This window comes from Mirounga angustirostris, unplaced genomic scaffold (genome assembly GCF_029215605.1).
Source record: "Mirounga angustirostris isolate CCGP_5_RB_7025 unplaced genomic scaffold, mMirAng1.0.hap1 SCAF_2, whole genome shotgun sequence".
NCBI classification, from domain to species: domain Eukaryota; kingdom Metazoa; phylum Chordata; class Mammalia; order Carnivora; family Phocidae; genus Mirounga; species Mirounga angustirostris.
In genome coordinates this window covers 156,034,220-156,048,218 of record NW_026991710.1, presented here as the reverse complement: position 1 = coordinate 156,048,218, position 13,999 = coordinate 156,034,220, and the positions used below count along the sequence as shown (strand labels likewise).

General features: G+C 41.7%; 1 protein-coding gene across 6 annotated transcripts in view; it reads left to right on the top strand.

The window, feature by feature from the left end:
- DOCK5 (dedicator of cytokinesis 5) overlaps positions 1-13,999 on the top strand; it is a 216,986-nt gene that overhangs the window by 149,196 nt on the left and 53,791 nt on the right. For all 6 annotated transcript variants that reach the window (XR_010409659.1, XM_064585368.1, XM_064585369.1 and 3 more), the window contains exons 28-31: positions 5,755-5,853; positions 8,766-8,860; positions 10,209-10,287; positions 11,715-11,815. Coding sequence is in view for 5 of the 6 variants with exons in the window: in XM_064585368.1 (XP_064441438.1) it covers positions 5,755-5,853; positions 8,766-8,860; positions 10,209-10,287; positions 11,715-11,815 (374 nt within the window). In the remaining variant the exon portion in view is untranslated. The remainder of the gene's footprint in view (positions 1-5,754; positions 5,854-8,765; positions 8,861-10,208; positions 10,288-11,714; positions 11,816-13,999) is intronic.

Sequence of the window (13,999 nt, the reverse complement as noted above, 5' to 3'; positions counted from 1 at the left end):
TGGGACCAGATTCCCACAGGCCCCACTCATCCCAGTTCACCATCTGCCTGCACGCTGTGCATCACAGCTGCCAGGGGCAATGAGCAGGCTCTAGAACTTCCCAGCCCTCCTGAGTGACCTTGGTTCTAACCGCCCGCGGATCTTGATTCCAACACTGATTTTCTCTCGAGGGAAAATGCTCCAACAGGGTGGTGGGAGAGGTTAAGGGGGGAGAGTTTTTGGGGACCCTGTAAACACAAAGTGTACAGATCCGTTCTGAACATTAGACAAGCCTGTTGTAATACGTTACAGCAGAGACTGAGACGTGTGGGCTCCCCAGGTAGGCAAACTCAGTACCCATTTGATCTCATGCTCTTTTAATATTTGTTGACTGTTTCTTTCTTTCTTTTTTTTTTTTTTTTTTAAGATTTTACTTATTTATTTGACAGAGAGAGACACAGCGAGAGAGGGAACACAAGCAGGGGGAGTGGGAGAGGGAGAAGCAGGCTCCCCGCTGAGCAGGGAGCCCGACGTGGGGCTCCATCCCAGGACCCCTGGGATCATGAGCTGAGCCGAAGGCAGACGCTTAACGGCTGAGCCACCCAGGCGCCCTTTGTTGAATATTTCATTTAAGGACAACATGAGCTTTTGTGAGCAGAAGATGAAGGGTTGTGGTGGCTGCATTCAGTCCTTCCTCTGTTATCTCAAGTAGTAATTGCGTTCTAATTCTCACATGCTCCTCTGGATCTACCCTTGTTAGAATGATAATAGGAACAGTATTAGTACTCCTAGCTGTAGTGATGATAATACTAGTAGTCATTAGCTGGTTTGGGTTTTTTTTTTTTTAATCTGTCAGAAATTATTTTAAGCACTTTACATTTCTTTTTATTTTTTTTAAGATTTTATTTGAGAGAGAGCACAAGTTGGAGAGAGGGAGAAGCAGGCTTCCCGCTGAGCAGGGAGCCCTATGTGGGGCTCAATCCCAGGACCCTGGGATCATGACCTGAGCCGAGGGCAGATGCTTAACTGACTGAGTCCCCCAGGCACCCCAGCACTTTACATTTCACGGAAGCCTCACACAGATCTCAGGAGGTAGTTCGTTCTTTAGCTGCATTTTTCAAATCAGGAAACTTGCAGAGAAAGGCTACGAAACCTGCCTGAGGTTGCAAGACCACCAGGGGGTTGAATTGGGGTCTGGGTCCCAGGCAGCCAGCCTGCTGCCAAGGCCGTGCATGGCGGCCGCCCGGACCCTGGGCAGCTTACCAGGTTATGCTTTCCAACTATGCACTGTAGTCGCAAGGAGAGGAATTCTGCTCAGTTCCATCTTCCCCCGCGTTGCACTTCCACTGCTGTGTAGCGTGCTTGTAGATTGGTGCCCTGTGGTACCATCCAGCCCTTTTGGTTTAAAGAAAAACACATATTTGAAAGAACTTGTGATTAGCATGTTTTTAGAAACATCTGGTTGCCGTGGCCTCTTCCTCTCCACCTCCTGGGCCTCAATTAGATGTCAAAGAAAAAGTACCTTTGCAACCAGAGGTAACTGTTGGAAGACCATATTGTATCATCATTAAAATGAAGCATCTTTTACTTATGCTGGTAAAAGCTATGATTTGATCTTATTTAGAGGACAGAAGGCAAAGAACCATCCCAAATGGTGAGTCAATAATAGCCATTTATTTATTCAACCAATAGGTGTTAAGAAACTACTCTAAGCCAGGAACTAATTCTAGACACTGGAGGGAGATTAGGGAACAAAACAGACAAAAATCACTACCTTAGCGAAGTTTATATTCTAGCAATACCAATAACAAAAAATAAGATACGTGCCATGAAGAAAAAAAAATGAGCAGGATGAGGGCAGTCAAGGTGGGAGAGTTACAAATTTAAATGAGTTGATTAAGAATGATTTTCATGAGAAGGGAAAATTTGGACAAAGACTTGGAGAAGGTAGAGGGGGTAGTGTGGAGGTGTGGGGAGGGGCCTTTCAGGCAGAGGCAAAGACCAGGGCAGAAATCTCAAGATGTCCCTCGTATAAGAGTCACATCTGGTGACAGAGCTGATCCAAATAGGAATGTAGAGAGGTACCCACTAGGTTAAGACTCCAGGTGATCCAAAACATGAAAGGATTCAGATCTCATACTAAAGGTGTAGACCTGGACGTACCCTTCATTGTTATTGTCAACCCATTGCTGCCATGTGTTTAAAGAACATATAAAGAAAGGCAGGTTTAGAACTGTGTTGTTTAGGAAATGATAGCTTGGTTTTCAGGTAATACTTAACATCTTAATTTAAATGTACCTCTTCAGCTTCTTTTAGTAGTGAAATCGTTCATTATCTTACTTGTTTAAGCCAACTCAAGAATCTTGGCTCAGTGTGTTTGAAGAGAAGGGTGGGGATTTGAGTGTGAAGGAGCAGGATCCCTGTCATGTTTCTGTTAAAATAAGATGATGGGAGGGGTAATGGCTGATATACAGGGAGTGGTAGAGATGCCAAGAAAAGCAAAGAAAGAATGCTGGAGAAAGATAAACCTAGTAAGGAGAAAAGCAAGGGAAAAAACAGACAAAGAGACAAAAATACAGCCACAAAGAGAAATATGCAAATAAATAAGTGAATGAATATGATATATGTGGCTTAATTGAGCTTATTCTCATACTCAAGAATAGTTAAGTATTAGAGGACCCGTTAGAGGCGCCTGGGTGGCTCAGTCGGTTAAGCATCTGACTCTTGATCTCAGCTCAGGCCTGGATCTCAGAGTCGTGAGTTCAAGCCCGCCAGTGGGCATGGAGCCTACTTTAAAAAAAAAGAAAAAAAGATAAAAAATATTTTCAGTAAAGGATCTGTTAATAAAATACATCAATTGAACAAAAGGAAAAAAGCTTTATGACTATTTCCATAGATGCCAAAATATATGTGATGGATGTAACATCTATTCCAAATTAATGGAAGGAGATGTTAACATGCAGTCACTAGGCAACCTATTACTTGATGGTCATAAAAAGGAGAATCAAGATGTTAAATGTCAACACTGTTTAGCATTTTTCTATAAATTGTAGCCAATGTAATAACACAAATGCATGCACATATACATATTATATATATGAACTTAGTATGACTATTGAAAAAGGAGGAAATAATTTTCATAATTGTCATTTTTAGTGAAATGACTACCATTTCTAGGAAACCCAAGAGACCTAACAAAATTTTAACAACAGTAATGAACAATTTATTAAACTGACCAGTTTCAGAATAAACAAACACTATTCAATGGCCTTTCTATATAACTACAGTAGCTCTTTAGGGATTGTAAAAGAAAAATCCCATTTAACTCAGTCACAAAAATATGAGAGTAAAAATAAATACAAGATGGGGCCCTTGGCTGGCTAAGTCAGAAGAGTGTGCAACTCTTGATCTTGGGGTTGTGAGTTTGAGCCCCCTGTTAAATGAATAAATAAATTAAAACTTTTAAGAAAATAAATACAAGATACACATAAATGAATAGCCAAATAGAATAGTGGGGGGCTTGCCTGTCAGATTTGAAAACATTATAATTAGCTACAAGAATTAAAATAGTGTTGGACTTATGGAATAGAGTACATAAATCCACAGAACAGAACTGAGAGAATTTAAAAGGCGACTTTAGATTATATGAAAATTCTATTACCTTTCAATAGGGAAAGTGAAGATTTTTAGTAAATGTGATTTGGAAAATATATGAACAATGTGGAAAAAAGTTTGACTTTTATTTCATGCTATATCCAAAAAAATAAATTTCAGATGGAATGAAAGTTCAATGTAAAAAAAAAAAAAATGAAGCAGCTAGAAGAAAACATAATCTATACTTTTAAAAATTCCATTATAATTAACAGAGGTTATATTAGTTTCAGGTGTACAAAATAGTGATTCAACAGTTCTAGGGGCACCTGAGTGGCTCAGTCGTTGAGCATCTGCCTTCGGCTCAGGTCATGATCCCAGGATCCTGGGATGGAGCCCCACGTCGGGCTCCCTGCTCTGCAGGAAGCCTGCTTCTCCCTCTACCACTCCCCCTGCTTGTGTTCCCTCTCTCGCTGTGTCTCTCTCTGTCAAATAAATAAATAAAATCTTAAAAAAAAAACAAAACCCAAATGATTCTATACATTTCTCAGTGCTTATCATGATAAGTGTGCTCTTAATTCCATTCACCCATACCTCTTTTTCTATACCTATTTTTAAGAGAAAAGAGATTCATGAATTTTTAAAAATAGGAAGGCTACTATAAAAAAAAAAGATGAAGTTTACTAGATAAAAAAACTAAGCCCCTATATGTGAAAATATATATATAAGCAAATTAAATGTCAAGCACCAAACTCCAAAAATTATTTGTAAAATCTGTGCCGCGTGGCTAATAGCCTTAATATACAAAGACCTATTACAAACCGTTAAAAAAAAGGATATTTTAGGGCGCCTGGGTGGCTCAGTTGGTTAAGCGACTGCCTTCAGCTCAGGTCATGATCCTGGAGTCCCAGGATCGAGTCCCACATTGGGCTCCCTGCTTGGCAGGGGGTCTGCTTCTCCTTCTGACCCTCTTCCCTCTCGTGCTCTCTGTCTCTCATTCTCTCTCTCTCAAATAAATAAGTAAAATCTTTAAAAAAAAAAGGATATTTTAGTAGAAAAATGGGTAAAGAATATGAGCAAACAGCAAAATGATAAAAACAAATGGCCAACCAACAAAGAGACAGAATATGTAATTCGGAACAAAGGAAATGCAAATTAACCAAAAATGAAATTAAATAAAACGCAGAGACCCAGAATAGGCAAAGGCCTGGAGAAGCAAGTAGTATTAGATAATGACGGGAATGCAGACTCTGTGGTTGGTACTGTATATCAGAAGTCTTCGGACAATAAATTCACATTGCTTTTATAATTAGAAAAGTTAAAACTTTTTAAACCAAAGAGACTAAGGCATTCATTCAGAGTATTCTTTGATTGTTTTTATGTTTAGGAAGTCATTCCTTCCATCCCCAAAATAGCTGTATATTCATCTTCTCTATGCCAGTTCATTTAAATAACCATATAAATACAGGAGGGCATTCCCCCTAGATATTTGCCCTCTGGCCAGAAAACTAAGTGTGTGATTCAAATATGATTGGATGAGGGGAAAGCACATAGACTGTGTAATGTCTGACTTCAAAAATATAAATTGATGTTAATCATCAAGTTATTCAGTCCCTTTCTTCAAACCCCGTGTGTAATCACACATGCATAACATGCTGGATGTAACTGTCTGAAGGATTCTGTTACTGGAAGAACGACATTGAAGTGCTCTAGCTGGGAGCACTCATTTCCCCATCTCTCTGCTCTTCTGCTCTCAGTTTTACAATCTCTTTTTCCTCCTTGCATTCCTCCAAAATTAAATTTGTGCTATATCAGACATTTCTCCACGGGCTACAACTCTGTCTCAACAAGAAACTCAAAGGCCCCAGGCGGTGGTATTTCAACTAGTGATCTAGCTGAGATCTCAGAGTCAGTGTCCGTTGACCTACAGGACTCTGCAAGTCATACTATTAAAGGGCCGAGCAGAGCCCTCCACATTCCTTAACTCAAACCTGGAGGAGGTTATTTTAAGCAGAAAAGCAAAGCGAGTGCGTTTTAGGCCTTCAGCACGCACAATGTTTCCAGGTTGGTAGGGTCCCTGTTTCGGTAACTGGGAGGAGACAGCCAGAGTACCTGCGCACAGACCTTGGTCTGTCAGCGGGTGGTCTGAGGGGTCTTGGATCTGTGTCTCTCCTGTCCTTCCAGGGGAGCTTTGTGGCGTGTATGATTGCGACCCTGCGGCAGATGGATGACAGTCACTACAGCCACTACATCAGCACTTTCAAGACCAGACAAGACCTCGTTGTAAGTTGTCTTCACTGGGTCCTGGTAACGCTAAGACTTCTTATATTGGGCAAAAACAAAAACAAAACTGAGCATCATGAGTCCAGAATTCCCTTCCCACCCACCTCCAGAGCTGCATGACTGTCCACAGTGAGTACAAAAAGGGAAGGATTGATTCTTATTTTCTCTCTGTGATAGCATTTGAAGACTACAAAACATGTACCAAGAGGCCCTCACCCGCCCTCTGAGTCTCTTGGATCTAGAGAGAACCCTTATTTGGAACCATTTGGGAGATCTGTTTTGCTCTCAGAAGAGAGTAGTACCTTGTTTTCAGAGTTAGCTGTTAACGCCATGGCCAGGATTCTAGGAGGCAGAGAGTGCACAGTACTGCTTCAGAGATGTGGTTGGCATCATCCTTTTCAGTAGTCCCTGGAAAGGGAAACATACTTGCCCCTTCTAACACCTCTAAGGCGATATTTGCCCTCTGGCAAGTATAGTCACCTTCAGTTGACAATATTCTATTCTCTTTTGTTTTCAACCAGAAAATTGTTCTCGTGATTACTATTCGGAATACAACCAAAGGTTGCCCAAGACGCAAAGTTAGGCCTCGGGCTGCTTCCCCAGGATCCTTCCCCTCAGGGAATTGTTAGTGGCTGTTAACAAGTGCCTGAAAGTATCATCTTACCTTGTAAAGCAGTGGGCCCAACACAGCTGGATCAGCAATCCAGTGTCCTTGCTGTGGACAATCTCCCACCATCTGTGCATTTTCCAGTCTTCTTTCTACCTTCTATCTGTACTATACTGGTAGTATGTGGCCTGTACCCCCAAGGATATTCAGCTCCTTCTCTGCCAATCGCCTTCCTTTCTGTGAGGTCCACATGATGGAAAAGCACACAAGGAACGGCAGAGAGAGCGTCTTTTGTAGGAGCAGTAGTGGTAGTAATGGCGTGTGGCTTAATCTGGAGGCCTCTATGAGCCTCCACTCAAGCCATGCTCTGGCAGGCAGGATGGTGTGGGGACCCGTGGCGATAGGTCACTGTGCCTGTGGAGACCAAGGGCAAGAGAATTAGGAACAGAGGAGGGAAGCTGAGGGTAGCAGTATTTCTCCTCCGTAGGCAGAAGGTACGGTGGTTTAAGAACACAGACTTTAGAACGTCCATTCTGGCCATTCTACTTCCTTCTATGAAATTTTGGCCCAGCTGTTTAGCTTCACTAAAGCGCAGGTACCTTATCGATAAGCTAGCACCTATTTTGAGGGTTAACGTAAATGAGTATCGACTGAATCGACACCTGGTAATTACCAAGCTTCGTGCTTGGCATGTGGTTAATGCCTATGAAGCCAGCTATCTATAGTAGTGATTTTATTATTCTCTTTTATTATATAATAATAAAAATTTTATTATTATAGTCTAGTGACCATTCCTTCAGAAGGCAGGTAGAACAAGGGAAGTTAAACTAAATTCAAGCTCTTGACAATTTGGTTCCATTAAGTAAGCAAAAAAACCCAGGTTTAACTCCTGTCTTCCAAACAATGGTAAGCTCTTTCCCCCATATTATCTAATTTAAAAAGGATTATTATCTGCGTGAGGGAACGATTGTCATCAGGGGCAAGCCTGCGGTGTACACGTAGGCCATTTGACTTCCAGCGGACTGCCCTTTCCCGCCCTCCTGCTGCCTTCTGAGTAAATCACTTGGAAGACATTGGGAAGCGGGAGGTAGAGTAAGGCCTGGGACAGTCTGTCAATTACCTTTATTATACCATCGCTATTTCCAGTTAAATTAGTTTACCAGGAGTTGAATGTAGAATTGGCATCAGGAGTGGATAACCAGCCTCTAAACTTAATCCTTGCTTCACAAACCACGAATACTTACTGATTTGAGAGAGTTAATAGAATAGTTAGTAAATTGGTGGGTATACTTCAAATGTATGATGAGAAATTTTAAAACTCATGAGGTATGTCTATGATTTGAGAATTGAGGATAGAAAAGTTTGACTCTCTGTTGAGCCGGAGGAAGAGTCAAGGGTCGCAGAGACTTCCCACCAGGATCGTTGGCACTCCGGTGCTGTCTGGCGGCCTGCGTGCCGGAAGTTGGCCATCTTGCCCACCGTCTTGGAGGAACAGCGTTTGAAAATAGAACCCAGGCCGCCTGCTTCCCAACTCCCGCACTCCTTCTGCTACATGATGTAATCCATGAGATAGAACTGTGAGGTTTAGTGCCAGAGGAATTGGCCTGGATTTTCAACTCCGGAATCCACGTGGAAAATGTCTAAATTTAACTAACTAATAAATAAAAGGCTTTCAAAACTTTTTAGCTTTGACTTTTAGTCCAAATCATTCTAAGTTGCTTTTTGCTCACAGTCCCCTTTTGAGTCGAGTAGCTGTTCTGCAGATACTGTGCTCTGTGTTCTTTTGTTATTAAGTTATTACTGTCATCGCAACCCACTGCTACTCACGCTTTTTTAGGACCCTTTAGGCCCTTTCCCAAGCTACCCCTGGGAACGTTTCTGGAATAGGAAGAATCATGACTTTGCTTTTTATTTATAGTGGTTTTCTTCTGTTCTAATAATAATAAAGGAGAATTGGGCTCAGAGTTACAAGACGTATCACAATTGCTGGTAAATTCATTTTAAGTGCAGTAGATCTGTTTGGACAAACTTGGCAGCAGAGGGCTAAAGACACCATGGCTCTAAATTTGGGGTCCAGAACCCCACATTCTCTTTCCCGCTCTCCCACCACCCAGTCTCTACAGCCCTCAGCAAGTCTTTTACCTTTTCACAGCCTCAGTTTTATCATTTTTGTCCTTGTCAGGTCCCTAAAAACCCTCATTTAAAAGATAGGCCGTAATCATGGACCAGGGATGTCTTGTTCTGATGCCACGCTCCCTCCTGTCCCCTAGTTTTCCCCCAGATGTTCCTCCTCTGTTCTCTGCAGGATTTCCTCATGGAGACTTTCATCATGTTTAAGGATCTGATTGGAAAGAATGTCTATGCCAAAGACTGGATGGTCATGAATATGACACAGAACAGGTAAGATGGCCCAGGGCCGGGCCTGCAGCCTTTGACCCTGAATACTTGGCTCTCGTGACCAGGTGACCAGTTATCTGACCTTCAGAGAGTGCTGTTGAATCTCTGGGCGGGACATCATGCCCGGTAGAGTAAGGAGCCTCCCGTTGCTGGGATGCTCGTTCTGGGCTCGCGTTCTTGCTTTCCCCTGGGCTGTTGTAGCTGCCCCGCCTCGGGCTTTCAGCTCTGGTGGAATCTCCTCATTGCCCTCCTGTCCACCTCCTCCCCAGCTCTCCCACAGCACCCTTCCGTGGCTCCATGTGGCCTTCATCGTCAGGACAGGCAGGGCCTCTGTGGCCTGGCCCACCCTGCTTTTCTAGCCTTACCTTCCACTCTTTCCCTCAGTAGACAGCCTGCACTCCAACCAAACTGGCCTCTTCCTGGTCCCTGGATGTGTTCTGTGCCTTCTGTTGGGCTGCTTCTTCCACCTGCGGTGCCTTCCCATGTAACCGCTGGCTGTCAGCGTGCCACCATTCAACGTCCTTCTCAAATGCCATCTCCAGAGGAAGCCTTTCTGACCTGGATGTGGCATTCTCTTCCTTTGATGTCCCGTACCTCTTCGATACCCCCTCCACCGAATTTTCCGTATTCTTTGTTGGGTCATGGTTAGATTTACAGATTCACAAGTGACCCCCACCGAGTTGTAAACATCTTCAGACCAGGAACCCTCTCTTTCAAGGTGAAACCTAAGCCAGTGCTTTGCAGTTGTTGGACTGTAACAAATACTTGGTGAATGGGAGCAAAATGAACTGAATATATATATCTTTTCAGAGTTTCAGAGTTTTATATATATGTATATATATGTGTGTGTGTGATATGTATATATATATGTGTATATATACATATACACACTTATAGATATCAAATAAGATTTCAGAATTTTTTGAAAGAACTAAATAAAGTAAACCATTATAAGAGCTGTTAACTCCACATACCTGATTAGAAAAACCCTTCCCAACTACGTACAGATTAAAGAAAAACTCTCATCAGTATCACTAGACTTGAAAAGAGAAGCATCGCAATAGAGTGCAAAACCCTGTCTGAGGCTCAGGGGATCTGTTTGATCATCCCAGCTCTACCCTCAAGTGGCTAAATGGTGATGCAGCCTTGAGTGGCTCTTGTAGTCAGTTCTAGAAACTGCACTTGAGTGTCCTCTGCAGTCTACTTTGGCGTTGGTCTCTGATGACCTTGATAGAGCTAAGGGTCTCATGTTGCCAAATCCAGGTTTAGATTGCTTTGGTTTTTCACGTAGTTGGGAGATGTTTGGAAGAGCAGAAAGTTGCCTTCCTTATCTGATATTTTCCTTCCACAGAGTTTTCCTCCATGCGATAAATCAGTTTACTGAGGTTCTCACAAAGTTCTTTATGGATCAGACAAGCTTTGAACTTCAGGTAAGCATGCTGCTCACCTAGGAAGTTCCTTGAATTCTCAGCCACAGCAAGACAACTGTGGCATTTTGGAAAATGTCACTTCAAATTTTATCATTTTCAAGTGCAAACAGTTTTCTTGTTTTTTCTCCTTTCCCTTAAGCACACATTCCTGTCACTCTGTCCTCCAGACACAGTCAAGTAGAGTTTTTTTTTTTCTGTATAACTAATACAGGTTTGTTTGTTTTTTAAAAAGTAATAGTAGAAAATATGGCTAAGGAAAAAGAAAAAAAATGGAAAGACAAATAATCCTACCTTCTGCCATTAATGTAACACAAATACACACATACACATGTGCTTGCAGTTGGACATGCAGACATTTCTCTGCCTACGAGTGGTTTCGTTTCTAAGGAGGGGTTCATATACACACTTGTGTGAAAATCCAAAGTGGTAGTGAAACAAGTGACCCCTAGCTCCATCTTCATTCATCCAACAAATATGAGAGTAATTATAGGTACAGGGTACCATTCTAGGCCCCGGTGAAGGCAGACAAGTTCCCTGCTCCCATGGTGCAAACAGTTCTTGGTGATGTGCTTTTGCTGTGTCATGTGGCTTTGTTTATATCTGTGGAACTTTAAGAGTGGAGAGTCATCAGAAGAGGAGATTACATATGTATTTATATATACATACGTATGTGTGTGTGTCTATATGAGCTAAAGTGGAATATCTATATTTGCTGGTTAGAAATAATATATATATACACATATATATATAATATATATATATAATATATATGTGTGTATGTATGTATATGTACGTGTGTGTGTGTATATGCCAAAGTGGAATCAAGCTGTGCAGTTCTTTGGCAACCTATTAATATAATTTTTTTCTATCATCTTTTCAATGATATTAAATGTTTTCACAGTATTTTTAATGGCTGAGTACAGTCCGTTGCACGGCTGGGCCATGATTTATTTAACCAAATTCTTCTTATGAACATTTAGACTGTTTCCGTCTTCTGTTATTTAAGTAACACTGTGAAGGCCTTCCTTGCTTTAAATATTTTTAAATACCCATGATTATTTTGCCAGGATAAAGTCCTAAAGTATTTACTGTTTCAGAAGTTGGCAGAATTTTAAGGCTTTTGATATATATTGCCAAACTACTCACTATAAATAGGTGCACTTCTTGGCAGCAGTTTTCCCCTATCTCAGGAGTAAAGACAAATAGAATAGTCTGGATTAAAAAAAAAAAAAAGCTTAATAGTAAGTGTTAAAACTTTCAGGGTTGAATAACTGAAACACGAGAAAGGAAAAGGGGCCTGGTGGATTTTATTTTGTTTCTTTCCTTACTTCCTGTGAGTAAATTTCTACCATGTGGCACTGTTTTACTCTGACCCATATTAATGTTATTTTCCATTTCTTTTCACCCACACAATCAATTTTGAGCAGCTCTGGAACAATTACTTCCATTTGGCAGTAGCATTTCTCACCCACGAGTCCCTTCAGCTTGAAAACTTCTCTCAAGCCAAGCGCAACAAAATTGTCAAAAAGTAAGTGCCCTCTTAAACTTGCTTAAGATTGGCAAGGTGATTCTTCCATTTCTACTTTTTTTTTTTAAGATTTTATTTATTAGAGAGAGCATGTGTGAGAGAGAGTGAGCCGAGTGCAAAAACAGGGAGTGTGAGAGGGAGAAGCAGACTCCCCGCCAGGCAGGGAGCCCGATGCGGGGCTCGATCCCAGGACTCTGGGATCACGACCTGAGCCGAAGGCAGACACTTAACCGACTGAGCCACCCAGGCGCCCCGATTCTCCCATTTCTATTCAGAGCAGGATTTTTGGTATCACAGAAACATTACTGTTCAGGGGCTCCCCATGTTGTTGGTGGGATAGGTCTTAATGGAATCATTTAATAGGCTTCAGATTTCCTCTAATTCATGTGTCTTTTCTCAAGGCCCCCTTCACTTTCCCATCAACCATCACAAATTTTTTAAAAGATTTTATTTACGTGAGAAAGAGAGAGCACAAGCAGGGGCCGTGGCACAGAGGGAGAGGGAGAAGAAGGCTCCCCGCCAAGCAGGGAGCCCGATGTGGGGCTCGATCCCAGGACCCTGGGACCATGACCTGAGCCAAAGGCAGACGCTTAACCAACTGAGCCTCCCAGGCGCCCCACCCGTCCAATTTTTTAAAATGGAATCCATACTTGGAGAGGCACCGAGGCTGGCCAGGGCTCCCATCCCCAAGAACAGCACTTATCCGTACTGCAGGCCCAGCGCCTCTCACTCACGCTTCACAAAGCGGACTCCAGCAGAGGGGCCAAGACTAACACATCCCCTAAAAATGCCCTCCAGATTCCTGGCTCAGAATTTGACATGGACATATGACCGAGACCGATGAGAGATTTAGGGAAGCTTTTCATTGCTTTCCTTCCCGGTCTGTTTCAGAGTTCACGGGAAGCCTGGAAACTCAGGACTGTGTAGTTAAATAGAACGTGAGAAATGTGTCATTTAAAGGCTGTGAAATTTGAGCTCTGTTCCCTTGCCGGGATGTCGGGGATTCTAGGCAAATTATTTGGTATCTGTCAACCCCTGGTTTCTCCCTAAAACACTGATATGGTGGCTGAGAGGTTGAGATTTAAATCTCAAAGATAAAAAGTAAAACCGGTTTTACAGATTTCCTTATGGGGTGGGTATGGAGAGAAAATTGATTTTTAAGATGGATCTCTTACTATCTTAAATGACATAACTTCTTTCAAGGATGGATTTGATTTTGGTTAAACAATCAAAAGTGAAGTTAGTTGATGGCAAGTCTGATAAATAAACTGGCTAGTTAGGCCTAATGATTCTGGTTTTGATCAGAGGGAAGTGTGACTAAGGACAAGCTATATAAAATATATATGCATATGGGCAAAGGTGCACCTTCGGAAGACATTTTTATTAATGTTATAGAAATACAAATCAGGTTCTTTGAAGATTTCTCTTATTTTTAGTAGCAGCATCAACAGCAGTATTAATAATAGGAATAATTATCATTTATTGTTTATTATGTGCCAGACATTAACTACATATGCTTACCTAATATAAATTAATAAAATTAGGTGTTTTTGTTAAAATGGAAGAGTAAGAGAAGTTTGGTTTTGTTTTGTTTTTGTAGGAGGAGTCTTTAAATAAAAATTTTATACTGGTTTCTGAAGGCATTTACAGAGGAGGAATTTGAAAACAATGTTTGGTGCAATGAGCAGAGAATGTCGAAATATGGTTGTAGGATGGGCCATAAGTCCTTATTAGAGTTCCCTGGGAACATTGGCCATATTTCTCGTTTTCCCAGCCCCCTGCCTCTGTGGTTGTGGTGTGGGGTAGCCTCAGGCCTGTGTATTCTTTAAGAGATATCCAGGTGATTTTGATTCATCTCCAGCCACGAACCACTGTCTAGATCAATGTTTCTCTCTCTCTCTCTTTTTTTTCATTATCGACTCCTATAAGGAACCTTTTCAGAAATTGGTTTTCTAATCACACCCCCCTGAAATATTAATACCACAGATATACTGCATATCTGTTTGTATACTATATGTATATTTGAACTTCATACGTAAGAACAGTAAGCCTTCTGTGCCCCCAAGGACCAACGTTCATTCCTCTGGGGACAGCACCCCCCCACTGAGAAAATATTATCTTGAGCTTCTCAGTGTGAGTACTGGAATGTACTGGTTTGCACATGGGATACTCAAATAAAAAATG